Consider the following 23,706-nt stretch of genomic DNA (forward strand, 5'->3'; position numbering starts at 1 on the left):
CCGTTAAAATTGCATATCGACGTTATAAAGTTACCATTAGCCCAAATATCCGCAGTTAAATTTACGAGACACTTAACCAAGTCACTTCCATGTTTATTGATAAATTAATTTCAGTCGTTTTCTGTTTTATGCGATAAACAAATCGTTACTGCGTTTTATTTATAATGGCATTTAACCGGGGTTACTACAATAAATATTACAGTTTCATCGTTATACATTATTTCAGTTTTATGTGCTTAATTATTATGAATCGTAGGAATTTATTGCTATTATTCGATTTGAAAAATAATGCAAGTAAAAAAATATATTTTATCATTTGTGTAACATCAATTTCAATTAATTTGGCACAGTTTTGTATTAATTGTTTTCAATTATGGCCATTACACAACATAATTTACTAATTATATAATTAAATAGTAGAAAATGGCATCCATCCTCATTAAGAGCTTTCAGATGTTAAAACAGTGTAAATTTAAATAAATCCCACTATTATTTACAATAAAATGATGATTATGGTGTTTGTATTTGGTGAATTAAACGTCATAAACGATTACATTTTTTCCCCAAGCAATAAATTACAAAGACAAAAAGGCCCCGTTGTCGTTTTGTTCGATAAATACAGTTTGGAGAATAATGGCATTCAATTCAGATATAATGGCATTATTTTGAAAAATTACCGAACAGGCTTTTTAAAGTGGCGGCGTTAAATAATGGCCCCGAAAAACAGTACGTAAAGCGACGGAGCGGAAGTTCAAGAGGCGCGGGGACGGGGAGAGTGGGGTTGGGCTGGATAAAAAGGGCCCCGAACTCCACTTAAAGTTATTTAAGTCGCAAGTTTTAATTTACGGTCAACTTTCGCGAAACACTGTAACGTACAAGTGAGCAATTAGAAAATTGGCGCGAATTCCACGCGAATAACTTGCACAATAAATAATAAGCGCTTCCCCTTCGCTAATTACCGAACTAATTGTGCGACGTTATTGTTTCCTGATTCGCGTCCCGTGTAATTAAACATACTTTCGATATTGATAAGTTGTCGGTTCGGATGTGAAGTCGTTTTATTTAACGCGGCGCCGTCTTTATTTAAAACCTGATACAATTTATCATGTACAAGAGATGCGTTAAGTGACGACGAAGGGCGCAAATTGATTTGAAATTGATTGGTGTTCGGTTGGATTATCGTTAAAACGCGTTAAGTTGTCGTCGTAAAAATCACGCGACCTGATCTTGTTTATCGCTGTCTGTCTGTCTGTGTTAAGGTTCCCGATACGCCATCGTTTGGATGCTAATAAAGGCGGAACGGCAGTGCCGCCCGAACGTATTCTCGTCACGGTTTAAGTGGACATGGCGGTCGCCTAAGATCTGTAGATCAGAGAACGGTGGGGGGAGGGACGTGAAGATGACGTACTTGTTATTGGCCAAAAAACAGATTATAGGGAAGCTGGTCACATGCAAAGAAGATGAAAGAGAACGTAACCAACATCTGCGACTAGTTTAGGAACGTTCAAACAGGAATTGGAGAAGTGGGACTTCAGATGAGGAGCATAGAATTCATAAATTTTAAATATGTCTATTTGTTTTAATGTTTCATTTTCAGAGGAAACCTGGAGAATTTGTAATTTTTCTACATTAAATTATTCTTAAAACTTTTATTAACTATCAATGTTATTAATTTGATAAAATTATAGAGTAAGTCATTGGCTCTGACAGAAGAAACTTGAAGAATTATTTTAATTGATTTCCAGAACACATTGACCCAAATTAAGTGCAGATTTTGCTACAATTGATGTGTCAAATTGAAATGTTCCTACATTAAATATTTTTTAAAATACTTCTGTGTTACTTATATAGATTTATTAATTATTCAAGTAATTAATAATTTAATAAAATTATGGAGTAAATCATTGGTTTTGGCAAAAGAAACTTAAAGAATTATTTTAATTTATTTCCAGAGTACATTAAATAATCCTTAAAAGTACTTTTGTTTTCCTTGTATAAATTTATTAATTATCAAAGTCATTAATATTTTAATAAAATTATGAAGTATGGCTGTGATAGAAAAAACTTGAGGAATGCTTTTAATTGATTCCCAGAACACATTGACCAAAATTAAGTGCCGATTTTGCCACAATTAATCTGTTGAATAGAAATATTTCTACATTAAAGAATTCTTAAGACACTTCTGAATTATTTGTATATATTTAATAATTATTTGAATTATTAATAATTTAATAAAATTATGGAGTACGTCATTGGCTTTGGCAGAAGAAACTTGAAAAATGATTTTAACTGATTTCCAGATCACCAAATAGAAATGTTTCTACATTATTCATAGAATTCATAAAACAGTCCTCAGTTATTTGTATATATTTAATAATTAAAATTAAATGCATATTTTGCTACAATTGATGTGTCAAACAGAAATGTTTCTACATCAAATAATCCTTAAAAACACTTCTGTGTTTCTTGTATAGATATATTAATTATCAATGTCATTAATATTTTAATAAAATTATGCAGTAAGTCATTGGCTCTGACAGAAGAAACTTTACTGATTTCCAAAGCTCATTGATCTAAATTAAGTACTGATTTTGTTACAATTAATGTGTCAAATAGAAATAAAATCCTTGTGTTATTTGTATACATTCAATAATTATCTAAATTATTAATAATTTAATAAATTTATGGAGTAAGTCATTGGTTCTGACAGAAGAAACTTGACGACTTGATTTTAATTGATTTCCAGAACACAGTGCCAAAATTATGTGCATATTTTGTTATAATTAATGTGTCAAATAGAAATGTTTCTATATTAAATAATTCTTAAAACACTTATGAATTATTTGTAAAAATTTATTAAGTAAGTCGGTTGCTTTAGCAGAGGAACCATTAAGAATGATTTTAATTAATCAGAGCATACTAATTTTAATTAACCTAGCCTAATCTAACCATTTATAGATTAGATCTAGGGCATGCTTCTGTAAGACATTTTAGGCTTGAAGTTTGAACTTGTACTTTTTTCTAAATGGGTCGGAATTTGTTGCAATATAATCATGAATTTAAAGTAACTTTCATTTATGGTTTTCCATCTAGGTCCCGTTCTATATATGGATTCAATTCAAAGTAGGAGAAAATATGTGACGTCTAACTAAGGCTGAATTGTGTCTGGCTGAAAAGTTATTTCTAAAACTTGTTTCGTTATGTGTAAGAGACACTTCAGCTTTTTCCAAAGATAGTGAGTAGACTTGAGGCAGAACAGTGGAAAGTTCAAAACAAATTGGACAAGATTTAGAAACTGAACAAGTGTAAAAAAGAAAATTAAAAGTTTTTAATAAAGTTGAAGTAATTTTTTCATAAATGAACAGACTTCTTTCCATTTTTCTTTTAAGTGAAAAAAAACACTTATAATTTAATTTTAAAAAAGTATATAATTTTTGGGATTGTCTAGGGCTAAATTATAAAATTATTTGACAAAATAAATAAACATTTGTGTGCATTTTAAACAGAACAATTTTTTGAATTAGAACTTTTACAAAAGCAATATTATAATTAAGACTGAGATTTAGAGATCCTCTTCATTGACACCTGATTCTTAAATTAGTATTGATAAAGGTGGATTTGAAAGGATCTGGATGCTGGACGGGCACGAAATTACCGCACGATTTCTTCGCAAATTAACAAATCGAACTTTAGTTCGGGGCCCGTTGGTGCGCACGGCGGCGGCGCTGGCCGCGCAGGACTCCTGCCGAACCGTCGCGACGCCAGTCTTCTCGCAGGACACGCGACGCGACGCATCCCCCGTCACGGCGACCGCGATGTGCTCTACTGGCCCGATGTTTATGTCCCGGATGACGGCGGTACGCGGCCCCACGTCGCCGTTCCCACACCCATTTTAAATCAGGCACCATCCCCCGTCGACCGACTACAGTTCCAACGAACCGACCGGTAATAATAATAATAATAATAAATAGTAGTAGTGCGGCAGTTCTGGTGCGGCCGAACCGGAGGATAAGCAAGAGTGTCGGTGTGTGTGCGTGGCCGGAAATGTACGTCGGACGTTGAACGATGGCCGGTAACGTCGCGTTGATGCTGACGGTCGTGGTCCAGCTGGCGACCTGGGCGCAATCGTTCGCCGAACCGGCCGACCAAAGGACCACGTCCCTGACCTCGAGGACCGTCCGCACGAAATACGGGGACGTGAGCGGTCTGATTGTGACGCTGGACAAACGACTGCAACCTGTGGAGGTGTTCAGGGGCATACCGTACGCCAGCCCGCCCCTGGGCAGTCTGCGGTTCATGCCGCCGGTCACCGGGGCCCTGTGGTCCGGCGTGAAGATCGCCGACAAGTTTAGTCCGGTGTGCCCGCAGCGGTTGCCGGACATCGGCAACGAGACGGCCGCCCTGAAGAAGATGCCCAGGGGGCGGCTGGAGTATTTGAAGAGGCTGTTGCCCTATTTGAAGGACCAGAGCGAGGACTGTCTCTATTTGAACATCTACGCGCCCGCACAAGGTCGGATATTCGTGTTTGGTTTACATGTACAGGGTGTTTTCAAACATGGAGCGGATACTAATTATAATTTCTAAAAATTATGTGGATAAAATCAAATGTTATTGAAGACTATTTTTATTATCACTCTTTAAAAATATAAAATATATAATACTTCAAAAATAATAATAATTAATGAATTGTATATGAAAATTTTAGTGATGATTTTTGAAAATAATTTTTAAATCAAATTTTGTCAAATTAAATGATTAAGTTTAAAAATATTTTGTTTCTTAATTTTTACAAATTCTAATTTTATTTTCTCTACAAAAAATAGATTTCCACAGCTTATTTGAGGACACCCTGTATATAATTAGAATTTATCTAGTTCATTTTACTTATTTGCCAAATGATTTCTGGTCATAAATTGATTGTTCTTAAAATGTTATGCTATTAACTTTTAAATATTTTAATTGAAATTCAAAATAATGCCATATTGATATAATGCATTGTAAAAACAATTTATTTTTTTCAATTTATATTATTGTTGTTTTAGTTTTAAAGAATTTATTGCAGTAAAACGAATAAATTTTATTTGAACAATAAAACCCACACATTTGTTTAACAAAAACAGATTTATATGTGAATAAAAAATAGTCCTTTATAACCTTTTGAATATAATATGTATGTATACAAATATACATATTATATACAAGGTTTTTCAGAAACAGATGATCAAAATTTGGAAGCAGCTAGAACATGTTAAATAATGAAGAAAATCTAAAAATTTGTTTTTTTTCTTATATTTTTGTAATCTTTGGTATAAGCGTGTTTAAATTTGGTACATTCAGTTAAATATAATAAACTTTTTCCATAATGATACAGTAGCGTAGAGTCTGGGGAGTTTTCCTTTTTCTAGTTCTATTTTCTAAATTTTAAAACCAATAAGCTTTTCATTTTATTTTTGCACAATTTAAATGAATAAAGTAATTTTAATTAGTTCTGATTATCACAGCCGTCTTTTAGATATTTCAGTTTAAATGTTTTATTAAAGTGATTTTCATGACAAAAAAACAAATAGACATGACAAGCTACTTTTGAATATTTTCGAGAATTAATGAATGAGAAGAAAAAACATTTGTTCATCTTTTTGGTAATTTAATAAACATAAATTTCATTCACATTGTAAAAGCCCTCCATCTGTATTAATGCATCAATTTATTCTTATTTGAAGTAAAAATACTATTCGATCCAGTTTGTAATGGTACCAAGTTGCTTAGAAATGGCCACGTGATCGACTAGAATGAATAGGAACCCTTATTGTGTGTGATAAAATATAATTACAAATGTAGTAACCCCAATCTGAATGCGTAGAACTGAATAATCAAGGAGGTCTACAAATAATAAACACCAATAAATTTTCAAATAGGATTTTTTGTCATTTTTGGTATTTATCAATATCCATGTTTGTTCAAATATATATATTACACTTGACTATAAAAATATCAATGTAATGTCCCTTGTAATAATTTTTTGTATAACTACTCAAATTAAATGAATTTAATTATTGTTCATCGTCATATAGACACTCTATCAAATATTAAAGCCAATTTCCTTCTGGTCCTAAAACATAAGAAACAATATAATTCTGAACAGCGGAACTCACATAATAACTTTAAAATAATGAAACCAAATTATGTAACGATATGTTAACAAATTAACAAGATATTAGATGACCGAAAACACTGCTCTCACTTAGGTCTTCAGAAATCTATACATGAGAAAAACTATTTTACGAGATCATATTGTCTCTAAGCAAACAAGAATAACAATAAAATGATTGCAAATTTCAAAAATGCTGGAAACAGAATCTGAGAGTGAATTGAAGTATAATGATTCGGAAGATTTAAACTAAGAAAATATACTCTACATTGAATCAAATCGAAGAAACACAGATATTAGTACAAATGAGGCATTATTAATAAGAAATATATAAAAATTCCTACCTAGATTTGGATTATGCAATCGCACGTCCTAACTCCTTGAAAACTCGAACGGGAGAGAGCGAATCATACGGTATGATTCAAACCGCTAGTCTAAACCTTTTTTACAAACTTATTACAGTCTTGCACAAAGATGATTTGGAACACTGATAATCAAAAATAATATTACATTAATTAACTCGAATTCCTAAACAATAAATAACAATATCAATCATATACTTAATAAAATAATACATATTTAAATATATTATAACACTCTCTCTCTTGGGTATTTGCCGAATTGAACAAAGATAACGTCAAAGACAGCGAGAACTTAAATTCAAACACGAACCACTACAAGTTCTTGCTCACACTGTAAAATCTAATGGACTAAGGTCTGAAAACCAATTTATAGGAACGTCATTTCTATGACCCAATCTTTAAATTGGAAAATTTTGGAAGAGCCCCTGATGCCATTACAAACTAAAATGGGGAGAAGAACCGTTATGCATATACCAAAGATCTTCTGTCCAGTTGTATATCTTGGTAGTTAATTTCTTAATGTTGCAGCTCAAGCATTTATTTTAAACGAAATTAAATGTTAGTAGTCTGTGATCTTTCTTGCATTATGGTTTCATCAATCCAAACAAGTTAGTTGTGCATATTAGTTGCCTCATCAGAGAAAATTATTTTTGAAAAGAAGGTGTGGTCGTCTTCAAAGCCATCGATAAAATTAAAATCTTAACGGTTGATCTTCTTCTAAAAGGTCTTTGGATTGTTCATAATGGTAAGGATGCATCTATTGTTCTTTTACAATCTTCCAAACTACCAAAAGATATAGATTAATTTTTTTTGACCAACGCCTTCCACTAATAGTTGGATTTATGTCTACTAACTGTAAAATATTCTCCTCATTTGCAACTGTTATATTTGTTCCTAGTTTACCTCTATCTGAAATTCTATAAATATAAACAACAAATACAAATACAAACATATATATTAAGGTCTGCCAATTTTAATAGGAAAGTCCTCATCTTTGTTTTCCATTTTTTCTCTAGTCCCTTATGACAAAATCTATATCTCGCCAGTACTTGATCGTACAGAAAATTACTGTTTACATTTTTTATAGGAAATTGAACGCTCTATAAAAAAGGTATCTAATAATTTTTTCATAACTCTTACTGTTTAGAAGATATCGAAGGTCAAAATTTGACTAATTTAACAAAAATTTCTTTTTTACATCTAAATTTTATAACTCCTAGATAAATAAATATTATAAAATGCCCAATATATATTTTTGAAGTAAATTAAACGCCTTACAAAAATATCTCTTATGGTTAATCGATCACTCTAACCATTCAGAATATATTCCCATTCAAATCCCAATGCGAATATCTTCTAAATAGTTAGAGTAATCGATTACTTGAGACTTTTTTTGTAGAGCGTTTAATTTTCTACAAAAATATATGGACATTTTATAATATTTACTTACCTAAGAGTTATAAAATGTAGAAGTAAAAAATATTTGTTAAATTTTTAAAACTTTGACCTCCTATATCTTCTAAACGGAGAGAGTTATAAAAAAATGTAAAAAAACCTGAGTTGGGAGAACCTTCCTAATAATTTTATTTTGTATTTTTATGATAATCATTAACTTTCTTCAAACATTAAAGTGAAATACTTCAAAAACGTCTGTAACAATCAAAATTAATTTTCCTAAATTGTGCAAATAATATGAAAAGCTTAATAGTGATAAAAAATATTCAGAGCCGTATAAAATAGAGTAATAAAAAACGAGATTCTATTCTATTTGTATCATTGTGGATAAAGTTTTTTACATAAAATTGTAGGTATAAATTTAAACACAAAGGCGCAAAGGTTACAAACATATAAAAAAAAAATGTTGTAATTTATGTTTGAGGGGTTGAATGTACTTCAGAAGAAATTTTAGAAAAAAATTTATTTAGATTTTCTTCTTTATAGAACGTGTTCTACCGGCTCCCAAATTTTGCCTACCTATTTTAGTATAACCATATATAAATACTGGGTAATATTAAAATAAAATTATACTAATAAATAAATTACACAAAACTTTATTTTCCGATCGAGTTTAACTGGATATTTGTTTTTGACGATCAAAAATTAAATTTGATTATCTCTCAATTATCTGTTTTTCTATTTACATTTTAATTATGCAATAATTCCGAAATAAGCTTTCGCCACCGAATTAAAACTGGGAAAAATCGGATTTCGCCGCACAGTTTTATTTTTCCGTCCAACATTTCCCGGTATTTTGTAAACAAAGTTCGAATTTACAGTACAGAAAATTGCAACGGCAATCAACATAAAATAACAGGCGCATTTTTAATTTAACCCCGGACCCGTTTAAACGGAAATCCGCCCGCACAAAACACCGACGAAACAGTGCATAAAACGACAAAGAGACAAAAGACGCAAAACTCTTTTCGAATCGTCGATATTTTAATAATGGATCCGCCGAAAACATGCACGAGCTACAAAGATGCATTTCCATTCTCTTTTCATAACCCGACGTAGATAGACGTTTCCCATCTGCCATCGAACATCGAACAAATCCAATACACAAATACGGGAAAACGGTCTCGATCCGAATGCGAAATTTAATTTGCGGCTTGCTTTCGGTGAGGGAGGAAAACCCCCAAATCGATGTTGACGTCGCCAAAAATAAGATGCGAGTTTTTTCTTTTCGGCGGGGGTGAGAAATATGATCGCAACTAAATCGATTCCCGATATAATGTGGTGAAAATGTTTCGCCCGAGAGTTTTATTTAATTTAAACACGGAACTGGTCGTACAATGATTCGAGATTGCGAAAGGGTAAACATGCTGGTCGAACCTTAAATAAATTAGGTCCCGTATTTAGTTTGGCGACGAATTGGGGGGTGTTTGGTCGAGATGCCGGTTGAATTTTTTAGTCGGGTTAACACGGAACCACGGACTGAATACGTGATGCACTCCAACCTACTTTCCTTTTTTTTAATATTTCCGGGTGTTCGTCCTTTTTTCGGGGGCGTGCGACTGGATTTCGGGATTATTCAAAGAGCCCGGCGACGAAAAGTCGCAGAGAGAATTGCGGAGAATGGATAATTGATAAAGAGTTAACAAGTTAAGTTCGGGTGGAATGATTTTGCTTTGGGATTTATGGGAGTTCCTTGAAATAATCTCGGAGATTTTCGTTCATAATTAAGCAGACATTGAAAAATTTATGAAGCAACCTGAAAAACACATTTTGGGCTGTTAATTAATCAATAAAGCACCAAATACACCGGCGACAGAAAAAGGGGCCCACACAATACATTTCGTTTCCAGATTGTGTCATATGGACCAACGATCTACAAAATGCCAACGCCTTTCAGATAAAAGGTCCTTTTTTCTGACGTCGTTTTTATTACAACTTCATCCTTTTTATTGCGTTAATTGTGTTAAAAATACGTCGGTCCGGATTATCTCCGGATAACGCCACAATCATGCACAAGGATCAATATTGAGCCCTAAAATAATTTAATTTCATTCTCGTTTTTAATGGTTTTCATCGGCGGATTTTATTCGAATCCTCGGTATATCATAAATTAATACATACAAGTACATAAAATTTACGACGATAATTTAATACTGTTTAGATATGGAGCAGGACTTAAAAGCGGCATTAATAAAAACACACATCCAGGCATTTATTATGTCGACTTCATTGTTAATATTTCATTAAAATTTAAACGTAGTTATAAAACGGAACACTAAATTTAATTACAGATATAATTAATTCGCTTGGCAGACGAGCCGAAACATTTCCATGATCTTACTTTCGCTTGTTTGTGCTTAGTTACTGAAATTGTTCGGTAATGAGGCCGATATTTATGATAAAACCGATGCGGTTTTTGACTACGACGCTCATTAAAACCGACATCGATTTTCCAAGTCGTCCCCAAACAATTTACAGTTTATGAAATCGGTTAATGATGATTATGGTGGCGTTTTTTTTTTTTTTTTTCGAGCGTTCAGCATCAAAAAACGGAGATTATGGATGCGCTTACATTTGTCAAAAATAAAACACCCGATTGATGTAACCCAAAATTGTAATTTATCTGTGCCATTAATTTTCCTGTAAACATCAATCAATCAGATTAATAAGGCCCAATCGAGACATAATAACCGGTCGGGTCGTGTTTTATGCCCGTAATACTCTTTGATCCCGGTTTCAAGCCACTTGAAATATTCATTTTTTATACGTACACAAATGAAATTTCGATTATTAATTAAACTTGTAGTTGCAAATATTTTATTGAATATGCTTTCAACATATGAATTTATCTAAATGTTGAAATGCGTATTACATTTTAAATTCTCAAGTTTATTTATGAATATGTGTATTCAATTTTTTTGTAAAATCGTACTATATAAATAAATAAAATTTCTAATTTATTTTTTATTTATTTAATTTATACAGCAGGATTTAAAATAAATTTAATTCCCCTTTACTTTAATAGAATTCAGTAATTTATACGAACTTTTCCTGTTTGGGCTTGTTAAAACTTCAGCGTTGAATTTATAATTTTTCCAATCGCTAATAAAACAAAATAGGGTGCAAGAAAAAATCAATTTCAACAAAGTTTTAATTGAATTGAGGCAGTGGTCAGATTTCATTGATTTTTGGTGTCCAATTTAGAGGTAAACATATTGATCTGCGTCATTTTTTAAACTAATAATGTGTTCCTCCCTGATGATCCAGATATTCATTGACTCGTCTCGACACTAATTTAATGAAGTGGTCAATTTCGTTCTGAGGCTACCTCATTCTGTGTCACCTGTAGTTGACGCTGAAGGTCAACCAAAGTCTGTGAGAAGAGGGCTCAAATTAGAAATCTGTTGTCTATGAAATCGCACAAGTATTCAATAGGTGATAAGTCCAGAAATTTGGAAAGTTACTTTGAAATGTTAGGGTCCTTTGACGAGGATGTTATAATGTGATATGTAGACAAACTGGGGACGACAAAACAAGTCAATAACTTCCTGAACCTGTCGCACGTTCATAATTGTCTTCAGAACACTCTCTCCAATAATTCCAGTCAATGCTTCAACTCCAGTTGATTCAATTAGTAATTTTACAATCGACAGTCATGCTTCTCTTGAGTCTATGATTATCTTCTAATAACACTCATTGAAATGATTGAAAGAAGCTTTTTAACACAACCTAAGTGAAATAAATTCTGAACTCTCTTCAACAAAAAACCTCGAATATGTAATCATTTTATGTGCTTATCAAATTCTTTTAACATTACACCACTATGTTTACAATATTGGCAGAAAGTATCGCTCGACAATTGAGTCTAAATAAATCGATTGTAACGTATGTTTTATAAATGTCAAGATTTGGTAATGCGGAAGGAAAAAATAAACCTGAAAGACGAAGAAAAGCCTATAGGCTCCAGGATAAATAAATTTTATCCTACTTCCAAAAAGATGCTTTCCCGAGTTCCAACAAAATAAAAGGTTTACTTGAGACACAACTTGAAATTAATGTTTTCACCAAGAACAGTAAGAGATAGATTACTACAATGGGATCATCATATGAGAAGAACAGTGAGTGATCTGGAGTAATGAATCTAAGTTTACTCTGGTTAGGGATGATGAGATTTTATATGTAAGGAGGTCTATTTATGAAAAACTTAACCCAAAGTATACTATACCCACTGTTAAATACGGCAGCGGGTCAATAATGGCTGCTTTTCGGGTGTTGGAATGGGTGCTCTCCATCGAATAGAGGGTATCATGGATCGTTTGATGTATAAAGAAATATTGAGGAACAACATGGTACCGTATTCAGATGAAAATATGCCACTAAAACATTATTTTCGACAGGATAATGACCCGAAGTACACTTCAAAATATTTGACGCAGAGGTTTTTAAGGGAAAACATTAATGTTATGAATTGGCCGTCTCAGTCTCACGATCTGTACCTCTTTGATAACTTATGAGAGATAGTGAACAATAAAATAAAAAACAAAAAGTATAGAATCAGCCAGATTTATTGACGTTTCAAAAGTAGGACTGGCAAAAGATGAATCCAAATATTATTGACCACCTGTTTCTTTCCATGAAAAAAAGGTGTTTGGAAGTTACCTATATTTTTACCCATTTACATTAAATAGGATAAGTTGACCTACTGTTTACCGACCCAAAACAAATGTTTATTAGTAATATCAATTATTTTTTTTATTATTTTACTAACTATAAATTTATAAGGGTAAGTTAATCTTTAATATTATATCAATTTTAAAATATTATAGTTGCTCTACGTTCTGCCAATACTGTATGTGCAATATTGTCTATACCACTGCCTGTGGCATCTTTCATTACACCAAATTAAATTCATTTTGTTAGTTAGTCTGACGTTTGAAAGGCACCGAAACGTGCCAAACAATGGCGATAATAATACTAATGAATTCAAAATATAAAGGCGTGAATTACTAAAATTACGCGACAGGAACCGATTGTCTTGTCTTGTGCATTCGGATCGAATTTAATATTACAAATCTCCGTCGCGACGTTCCGATTTGCTTGTAACAACAAGCCGGGACAAAAGATATGGTAATTCGTGCAGCGGATCCTTTCCGAATATCAAAGGAGGGATTTTTACATTTAATATCGTTCCGTGTGACCGAACAAAATACGATTTGTCGCCGTTTGCACTACGATAAAACTGTTTACGCACGTCCAATAAACCCATATATATATAGTATAAATGTATAGGTTTGGCGTACGAATTACTTAACCAATAGAATGGAGTTAATGAAACGTTCCACTTCGATTGTGGTCAAAATGCCATTGTATGATATATTCAATTAGCGATGCTCATCCATTAAGTCATCAAAGCAGCCACGCACTAATACCAAGTAACCGTCATGCTCGACTGTAAATTTTGGAGTCAGTCTTTCATGATAACCCTTCCAAAACAAACTAATGCAATTAATTCCGAAACGTGACCTGGTTCCCTGGTTCCGCTGTTCGGGCATCGAAAATTTTTAATTTAATGGACTTTTATTTACTGATTTTTATGAGCAATTGACACATTTTTATTATTGGGGATTTTTAAATTTTACGTTTTTTTTTATGGTGGGACTCTCATTGTTCCTGTGGTTCTACTTTTGTTGTTTTTTTTTTAATGCAAAAGCGCATTCGTTTGTTTAGTTGATTAAATTAATAACAAACAAAAATGCCATTTTTAATGAAAGAATGAGTTTTTATCTCTGTGTGTGTTGTTTTTGTTTTGATTGGCTCTAAAAATTCCATAAAAATTTCAGTTTAATTAGATAATGTCATAAAAAATGTTACAAGACACGGTTTTAATTTTTTAATTTAAATAAACTGTGCGCCTTTTGAAGTGGGTTATTTGAATTATTTCAAAAATCAGAATACCAATTGTATTATATTCCAACAACTGTATTATCAAAATAACATTTGATATTATTTTTTATTAGTTTGTTTTACTCTTTTACATTACCTTAATATACACAAGAAATTAACGCACCACACAAATAATAATAATTGATTATTAATATTTTTCTGAAAATGGAAAAAATAAACTTACATTTTTATATTTATTTAAAATATTGTTTTTCCAAAAAAAATTAAAATTAACAAAACTTGATGTATATAAAATAAAAAATTTTAACTTAATATGGGGCATTTCCACTTCTAGTGAGCAGAAACACGGGGCTGCAAATTATTTTCCCTAAGTCGTTGTCGAATACTTTCTATACTTATTCGAATCACTTTTACGTTTTCTAAGTGAGACTGTAAACTTCTTGTAATCACAAACTGTTGACTCAAAGTTAAAAGTCTCAAAAAACGATGTTGAAGAGGAGTTTTAGCACGATTTCTACAGTGACCTGGTTCTATCCGATAATTTCTGCCTCGATAATTTAAGAAATTGGTGAATGCGTTAGCATACACTAGAATTTGGGCGCATTCACCATTTTTAAAATTAAACTCAAATCTTCCATTATGTTATAATTTAATTTTTTTTTTTAAATTATTTAATCTAGTGAATTCAAATTATCCACTTTGAAAGATTAGTCGAACAGTTAATATGTTAAAAAAATATTACAAAATAAAATGGAAAACAACGAAACATAATTCAGATTAAATATGTAAAAATTCAATTTTTAAACCTAAAATTTCATATTCAAATGAGTAGAAAAAAAAACCCTCATGTAGGAATTTTTCCGGCTACTTATTTTTCAATTTACCACAAAAACATTAGTACGAGCGTTTCGGACTCGTTTTAAAATTCATGTGGGAACACGATCACTTACTCGGATCGATTAATAATTTGTTACAATAAAACGTGAACAAATTACGCGCCCTTATCCGGCGGGGGGTTTTATTCAAACTCAATTACACACCAAATCCGAAACAACAATTTGCACTAAAGGAGGCCATTAAATAATTTACGAGATTTAATTATATATCCACCGTTTTCCAAACCCGTATCATTAGAAATTTTGTAATTTTCGCAATTTTTCCCTTGCCCATTAAATAATTCACTTTATTAAACGTTTATTAACCGCACAAACGAACTTCCCCATAATAACGAACATAATTAAACGTATGAGCGGCTTTTGTGTGAGAAAAATTAAGTTGATTATTCTTGGCGGTGCGGGATTAATTGGGACGTCCCCGGCAAACGTGTATGCGAAAAGAACAAAATTAAGCCCCGCAGATCTATTCATCTAGTTCCAATACAAAACTTCCAATTCCGGTTCGGCGTCATCGATCCCCCTTTCATCCCATCCGTTCACGGATTTAATTTCTTGGCGTCGGTTAATGAAACACATTCGGGTTGGGCTGAAGGATGGAAAAAAATCGGTTTTTGTGTTTGGTTAAAAACGTGCGTATCGGGGTTAAGATTGCGGAGAAGTGGGACTCGTGAATAAATAATCGGCGCAGCTCTCGCATCCATATTAAAAACTTTTCCATCGTCAAAGGGAATAAATGAATAAAAGTCGTCCATCTACATAAATAAAATTAGTGCATGCATCCCCCCGGCTGGCCCCGGATGTTGTGGGGTAAAAAATCCGTCGTACATCTCTTGATTGCGTCCCGCACGTGCATATAGACATCCTCATTTGATATTCCGTAGGAACGTTGCGGTTGTTTTTTCATTTACGCGCTGGCTTCTGGTGGATTTCACACATCGCGGGACTTGCTTTATGGTTTTTACGGTGCTCGGGAGGATGTTTAAGGTTCGAAACGCTTTCCATGTGACACGGCCCTCCATAAAACAGTCTCTATTTGCCGGGAATATAAAATATCATTCCGACCATCTGGGGAACGGAATAATTTAATAGACGACAACGATGGGACCACTTTCTCCATCCGCTAATCAAACGATTATCGTAAATTCGATAAATGCATCCCTTGTTCGCTACAATTTGTTTTACGTGTATAATAAAATATTAGCTAACAGAAATGGTAACTCACAATTTTAACGTTTAACTTTATTCAAGTAAATTATTATCACTATAATCAACCATTGTTTCCTCAGTATTTTACCACTCTTCAGAATTCAACTGTTTTTGTGCCATCTAGCGATGCCAGATTTAAGTTACCTGTACTGTGAAGATTTTAATACAGAAACCTGTATTTTTGTAAAAGGTGGTATATTTATTACTATGGGCAAAATTAAAGGCTTTTTGAAAAAATCCAATATTAATTTAAGTATTCAGTAAATGTTTAGAATTACGGCTCCAGATATTTTTAATCATAAAAAATCGAAAAATTGATATATCAATAATTTTTTTCAAAATATCAATTAAAAAAATAATATTTCTTAGAGAAAATTAATTTTAAATTTGAAAAAATGCTAATTTTTGCGGTTTTTGCTTGAAACTTTTATGAACATTTTTTATGCTATATGCATATTTTTTTTTCAAAAATATCATATTTAATAAAAAATGTCGATAAGGTAATTCTACAATTTTTTATGATTTTTTTAAAATTTAACAATTCCAACAATTACACAGGTTCACGTTTTATATCATAAAAAATCAAAAACCAATATTTTTTCAGATATTTCTTAAAATGGTCTATTTTTAGATGTGCTGAAGAACTTGTCTTAAATTAATTTTAAATTTTAAAATCTTTTTTCCCATTTTTCTCGAAATTTGTATGATTTTTTTTACTTCATTCCTATTTGTTCCAAAAAGTTCATCAAAAATAGAATATTTTCAAAAAAAAAAAGAAACATAAAACCTAATTTAACCTAACCTAACCTACCTATTTTTGAAAATTCTGTAATTTTTATTAAATTTAATAAAAAAATATTTATATATTATATTTTTTCCATGATTACTCATGGTTTTTTAAATACTCTATTACCTATTATTAATAATAATTTACGAAAAATTTTTATTGAGAATTTCAAATTTTTAATATTCCGTTTTAAATAATTTCTATTTTACCATCAACAGATAAAGTTATTTTTATTATCGACTGAGCTTACTTATTTACTTTATATCATATATTTTTTAGAATTTTTGTTATTGTTGTTATATAAATATTTATAAATCTTAATATTGTTCAAATATTAACAAATTGGAAAAAAAAACAAAAGATTTCATTTCATAAAAAATTGAAAAAAAAACGTTATTGGCAATTTTTTTTTTGGAAATATTCTATATAGGTATACTGTATAAAAAATTTTTTTAACAATAACTTCAAAGAAAAACCTCAAAAATCATGTTCAATTTTAAAATTAATTTTTGTCTAAGAAATTTTGATTTTTTTTCAATTGACCAAGACTTCGCTTAACGCTTAAAAATAGGACATTAATAAAATATGAAAAAATATTGATTTTTTGAATTTTTATCATAAAAATTATTAAATTTTCAAACATTAATAAAAAATGTAGACTTTTTTTTTGAAAATGTACTATTTTTAATGAACTTTTTGAAAAAATGGGCATATAATATAAAAAAATATATATAAAAATTTCAATCAAAAACCGCAAAAACTAGCATTTTTTCAAATTTAAAATTAATTTTTCTCTAAGAAATTTTTTTACTTGATCAAAACATATTACAAAACGAAATAATCAACAATCGATGAAGAATAAATAATTCAGATAATAAAAAAACTAACAGGACTTTGGATTTAAGTTCAGTAAAATCTGACGAAACAATAGAAAACCAAACCTTTTCTAAACTTGGTTTCTAAGAAAGGAATGTAGTAAATGGAGACTTGAGACTTTATGGGACAGAACATAATCAACAACGCTGCTACTTCAACCAACGGAATTAACTGAACAGTTGTACCTTTTCTAGCTCTAAGAACATTGTTGCCAAACTTATTATTACTATTCTTATTTGTGTTTAACAATTGTTGATTATTTTGTTTGAAACCTTCGTAAAAGTACAACCTTCCCAAGTATTTAAGTCCAATTGTTAATCTGTTGTAATGAGTCTTTCGTAAAAACTTTGATTTCAGCGATTTATCAGCTACAGTAATAAAAATGCCATTGGTAATCCATTATAAAAATACAGGTTTCTGTATCAAAATCTTCGCAATCTAAAAATCTTAAGAGTGTTACCACCAGATGACACAAAAAGTAGCGTTTCTTGTAAGTATTTGGTGCACATCAAGGGATTGCAATAAAGTTTGTCTAGGTAATAAAATCGAATCGAGGCTAGTCCGGAGACGTCTTATTTACGGGCCGAGCCTAGTTGAAGGTGATTTAAAACCCGTCCAATTAGAGAATCTTCACGGCTGACGAAAAGTGTGCACACTTGCCAATCGATTCGGCATCGAGGTGACAGTAAACATGTCTGGCGTAAACCGTCAGAGGCGCGAAATCCCCGGAGGATCATTCATAACGGTCCCCGGCATAGATATGGGGCCCCGAGTATTAGGGAGTTAGGTCGTAAATAAGGCGCCGGGGCCTCCCATACATCAGCCTCATGTCTGTCCGTTGCCGATACCGGCTATCCATCAGTGTTTTCCTAGACCCGAGGTCCAGGAACCATACACCCGCTCATCCTTCTGGTTTTAAAGTCGACCCAACTAACACGCCAAGTCCGGCAATTGATTGGCTCAACTCATCCATCAATATATAAAACTGATCCTCGGGAATATTATATATACAAAAGACGTTTCCAATTGTTTGCCGTGAGTTTGAACAAACGAAATTGCAAATTGATCTGTTAGAGGGAAAAATCCTGGTGCTGGAAACTTTCGCCGAAACTAAACTCGTTGGGAAACTCTAATCAGCGTTGTCGGTTTAATGATCATGCACATACTTTCACTGCATTTTCATCCGGCCAATTACTTGAAAACTCGACTAACAAGCTTTAGTTTTAAGAATAGTGTGTTTGCAGTTGTAAGTGCATATGGGAACTTCTGTTTTTAGCTTTGAAGATAAAACTTTTGTTACATTAACTATTGAAGTTTTATTAAATTCTTTTGTACACAAATTACTTGTTTTATTAGTGCAAAAAGTAGTGTTAATTGTGTACCTGCGAAATAAAAGGGGAAAGGATTATGAATGTTTGGCCGTTTTGCAACAGCTGTTGGGAATTAATAAATCCAAAGGATTATTTCGGCGTCATAATTACAGTATAATGGTCAGCAACTTATTGTTGTGAATTATTGTTTTTGTTGGCCTAATTAATCCTTCGGTCGCGATTAATTCACTTCCAGAAGAAACTTCGGATTTCGGTCGGCAATTTTTTTTTTGTTTGCACGGCTCGGTGCTCCAAGTTTAAGTAAATACAATTTTTTTAATTAAGGAATAACTTGTTAAAACTTTCCTTGGAAGGGCGAAATTAATGGGTAACTAAAACTCGAGATAACAAAAATCGCGAGTACATCCGAAAGTTTTCCGCAATTGTGCTTGGAAAGCTCGCGAAAATTAGCATTGTGGTTTTAACGAGCACACACACCATTTTAGGCCACGTTTATTTGGAAAACTTGCAATATTTTTATGGTGATTCTCGGCCAAAGTTTTACCCTAAAACTTTCAATAACAATATTTAAAATAAACTTCGGAAAATGTTTATTGCAATTACAAAATCCATTATGGTAGTTTATACGTGTGAGGTTTATTTTTGCTATTAAAAGTTCGTGTTCAATTTATGATTTTCCAATTTCTAATAAAACATTATAGTTTATGGAGGAAAATCAATTTCACTACGGAAACCGGTTTGTTCAAAGTTTTAATATAAAATATTTCCAATGAAAACTTTCACGTTATTAAAAGCAATCCAATCGGAAAACACTGTATTGTTTTACACAAAACGATAAATTGAAAAACGTATTGTGAATCGCACAATTACTTTTAAATCTTTAAAGAGAGCTGAAAGTTTAATAATTTATTTGGATTCGATCACGATATTATTTGCCCGACTACAAAGATTATAAATACCGCTGAATAAAGTTTTTCCCCGGATCGTTTCGAAAGTTAACCGGCATCCGATCTTAAAACTTGAAAGCACCATTCGGAAATGTATTTGGCACCGTTCCTTATCCTGTCATCGGATCAGAGCGCGTCAGAAAAGAATCCTTAAAATGTTTAATTACTTTCCCTGGCGAATTCAACTGACGCCATTATACCGTAAGAGTTTCACCAAGTGCACAACTTTCCCTTAATCGTCTTAGAATATAACACCGGAGGGGGAGGTCACTTGCAATGTCATTATCGACTTGTGTTAAACCCTTTGAACTTTTTTCGTGTAATTCGTGGTGAACTTGAAAATATTAGGTATTGGAAAAAGTTGTTTGATGATTTAATTGAATAAATGCTTGTCAGTTTTTTACTAAACTTTGTTTAAGGGCTTTCTAATGCACTTTCTAACTGTGATATTCATTTTGAACTATAAAATGATTTATATACCTGACATAAATAAATAATAGTCACATAGAGAAATATCTGGATTCTAGGGTGGATAAGGTAAACAGAAATTGAAAGTTTTTCGTGAAGTACAAATAACAATTGTCTTGATTATTTAGTATCTTGAAGAATCATGAAAACCTTTCTTGGGTTAAGTATTTGTTTTAATTACTGTTTCGGCAAATTTACCAACCCAATCTCGCTGTTCAGGCAAACAATAGAAGGCACATTTGCGTTGCATGCAAAGAGGCAATTGGTAATTGTCAAACACCAATATTATGTTCTTCTCATTTAATTTATTTGGAATCAATTTGTCCAACTGTTTGATAGAAATTAAACTACATGAAAGTTGTTTTTAATGGTTCATTCATCGCAGTTTAATTTCTTCATTGATACAACTCACAGAGTGACCTTGACATTGTTTATTTTCAATGCATTCATTGTCACTTTTAAACCAAAGAAACGAAAATCCTGTGACTCCATCATTTACAGAAATTTCTCCAAACGTATTGTAAAAGTGACGTGCAACATTTAGTCATTTGATAGATCATCAAACCCTTTCTTCGATTAAGCCTTTTTTTTAGTTACAACTTCATCAAGTTTACCAGCTTCAAACTCACTGTCTAAACAATCAATAGAAGGCTTATTTGCGTTGCATGTAAGGAATCAATTAGCAACTGTCAAATGCCAATATTATGTTATCCTCATTTGATATATGTGGAACCCATTTGTACAACTTGTTGATGATTAAATAACATGAGGACTCTTTATAATGGTCCATTCATTGAAGTTTAATTACTGGTCAGTTTCCGCATATGTTGAACGTGAGTTTACACTTACAGTATTTTCATTAAACGTATTGTAAAAGTAACAGGCCACATTTAGTCTCTTGGTGGATCATGAATACCTCTCTTGTATTTAGTCTATTCCTGACTACTGTTTCATCAAATTTACCAGCTTCAAAGTCACTATTCAGACATAGAAGTCTCATTTGCGTTGCGTGCATTGGTCAATTGACAATTGTCAAATGCCAGTATTATGTTATCCTCATTTAATTTATGTGATTTCCAGTTGTCCAACTTGTTGGTGAAAATAAATTTCTAATGGTTCATTCATCGCAGTTTAATGGCTGATCTGTTTTCAAACATGTTGTATGAGGATTTTGTAGGAAATATTAATTTAATTAATTTATACATTGATACATCTCTCAGGACGACTTAGACTTTTGTCATCTTCAATGCTTTAATTGCCACTTTTTAAGCAAAGAAACGAAAATACTGTGATGTGTAGTAAAAGTGATTTTATTTTATACAGATTTTTTAATATTTAACGTTTTATTTATGTACTACAATTAGTTGTGCCATCTAGTGGTGCGAGTCTTAAATTAACTAAACTGGGAAGATTTTCATAAAGAAACCTCTAATTCTTAAATTTATCAAATTCTATAATTATAAGTACTTGCTGTTATTTAGGAGAAAATTGTTGGGACTATTTGTATTATATATTTGTATAAATAATAAGACGCAGTAGTTTTTTTTTTTAACCAAGTACGATTATTAAAGCAGGATGAATGACAAAGGAAATGTTTAAGACAATTTGGCAACAATGTTATTTAGAACCAAAAACACAGAGTGACAGAACCTCATTGGTTTCGAGTTAGATGAAGTTCCATCCTACAGTACCTTAAGTTAAGACTTAAGCCACCACCCACTCACACTACACTTTTCAGAAGTGGTCGTTTTCAGTAATTCAGATTTTTATCCTAGAGTTTCACGATGACTTACTTAGTGGTTGTTTTGTGTTACTCTGTGTTCTTATTTCATCAAAGTCTTTCCATTTGATATTGGTTTATCAGTCTATTTAAATATCATTGAACTGAAATTAGATGTCTCATTTTGCCTCTATTAAATAAACCTTTTTGTCAAGTTTTTATTAGTAATAGTAAATTTCAAGTAATTTAAGTTATTTTATTTTAATTTGTATTGTTATATTTGTGTTCATTAAACTTTCTTTGTTTCACTATATATATATATATATATATATATATATATATATATATATAGTGAAATATATAAGTTATTTGTTTAAACTTGAGTTTCAATTCTTTACAATTTTTATTCTGAAACCTGAATAGTAGGACAGTAAGTAATGTCAAATATATTCGTTAAAGGAACTTTGCTTAATTTATATGGGAGAATACTTTGTTATTCAAAAATTATTTGTTACAATATAATGCCATTCATTTCTGATTTTTGAAATATTTTCCACATCAAAAGTCACACAATATATGTGTTTACAAACTGACGGAAGTGATTCCGCCGAAATCATAAAACGGTTAATGTGCCGTGCAACTTTGTTCCGACAGTCAAATTCCGTCTTTGGCGATGTGTTATTTTACGATGTCCGTAAAAGTTGCATCCCATTAATCATGCATCCACTGTTTTTTCGTTGAAATATTAAATGGGTTTTGAAGGATGATGAAATTTTATCCTGCGAAGCAATCTATCATCGTGGGCCAGCTTTACCGGAATGGCACTTTTGAAATTATTATGAATATCTGACAGATCAATCAATGGCAAAATGCAACCAGAAATCACACGAAAATTGCGTTTGTTCTGCCATTCAAAAACCGATATAATTATCTTTAAACTAACCAGGATTATCATCTACGAGCTAATTGCATTTCGAAAGGCCAGACAATACATTATGCATAACTCTAATACGTAATCCCATACCCGAATCAGAATTATGTAATTGCAAATCACGTCGCCGCAACAGATAATTTTATACACCCCAAACCCCCGGAGGGGCGAACCCTCCAGAAAAAAAAAACAAATCGCCGATACACACACGGGATATTTATTTTTTATATAAATTTCATAAATGAATCGTTGCGATCGACGGGGGAGCGATTACCGCGCCGAGCCGCCGGTTAAATTGACTTTCCCCCCGACAGAAAACAGAAATAAGCCCCCGCGAATCTATCTCCAGGGTAATGGAGCATGGTGTACAATGATTAACACTTTAATTTTAATTACGGGCACGCCGCGGGGGGAAAACACACCGACACGCCGCAACTTCCGGGCGGGGAGGATGGTGTTCGGGGGCAAATTGCATTCGATGGGCGTGCTTTAATTGGATACGTTCGAGACGCTCCGATAAGAAAATCGTCCAGTGGTGAATAGGAAAATCAATTGTAATGAGTGGACGGCCAAAAACGCCGCAGCCGGGAGTGAGGTGACAAAGTGTCGATGAATAATGGATGGTCGACGGTTCGATGGTGAATTTGTCATCGGACTTCGACTTGGAGGGGCGGA

At 32.3% G+C, this 23,706-nt stretch overlaps 1 protein-coding gene across 1 annotated transcript in view; it reads left to right on the plus strand.

The window, feature by feature from the left end:
• Positions 1 to 3,937: 3,937 nt before the first annotated feature.
• Positions 3,938 to 23,706, plus strand: part of LOC109598638 (neuroligin-4, Y-linked) — a 248,654-nt gene continuing 228,885 nt past the window's right edge. Inside the window, exon 1 of the mRNA XM_049966621.1 lies at positions 3,938 to 4,510. Within this exon, the coding sequence (XP_049822578.1) occupies positions 4,066 to 4,510 (445 nt within the window). The 5' untranslated portion in view covers positions 3,938 to 4,065. The remainder of the gene's footprint in view (positions 4,511 to 23,706) is intronic.

The sequence above is a fragment of the Aethina tumida genome, chromosome 4 (assembly GCF_024364675.1).
Source record: "Aethina tumida isolate Nest 87 chromosome 4, icAetTumi1.1, whole genome shotgun sequence".
NCBI classification, from domain to species: domain Eukaryota; kingdom Metazoa; phylum Arthropoda; class Insecta; order Coleoptera; family Nitidulidae; genus Aethina; species Aethina tumida.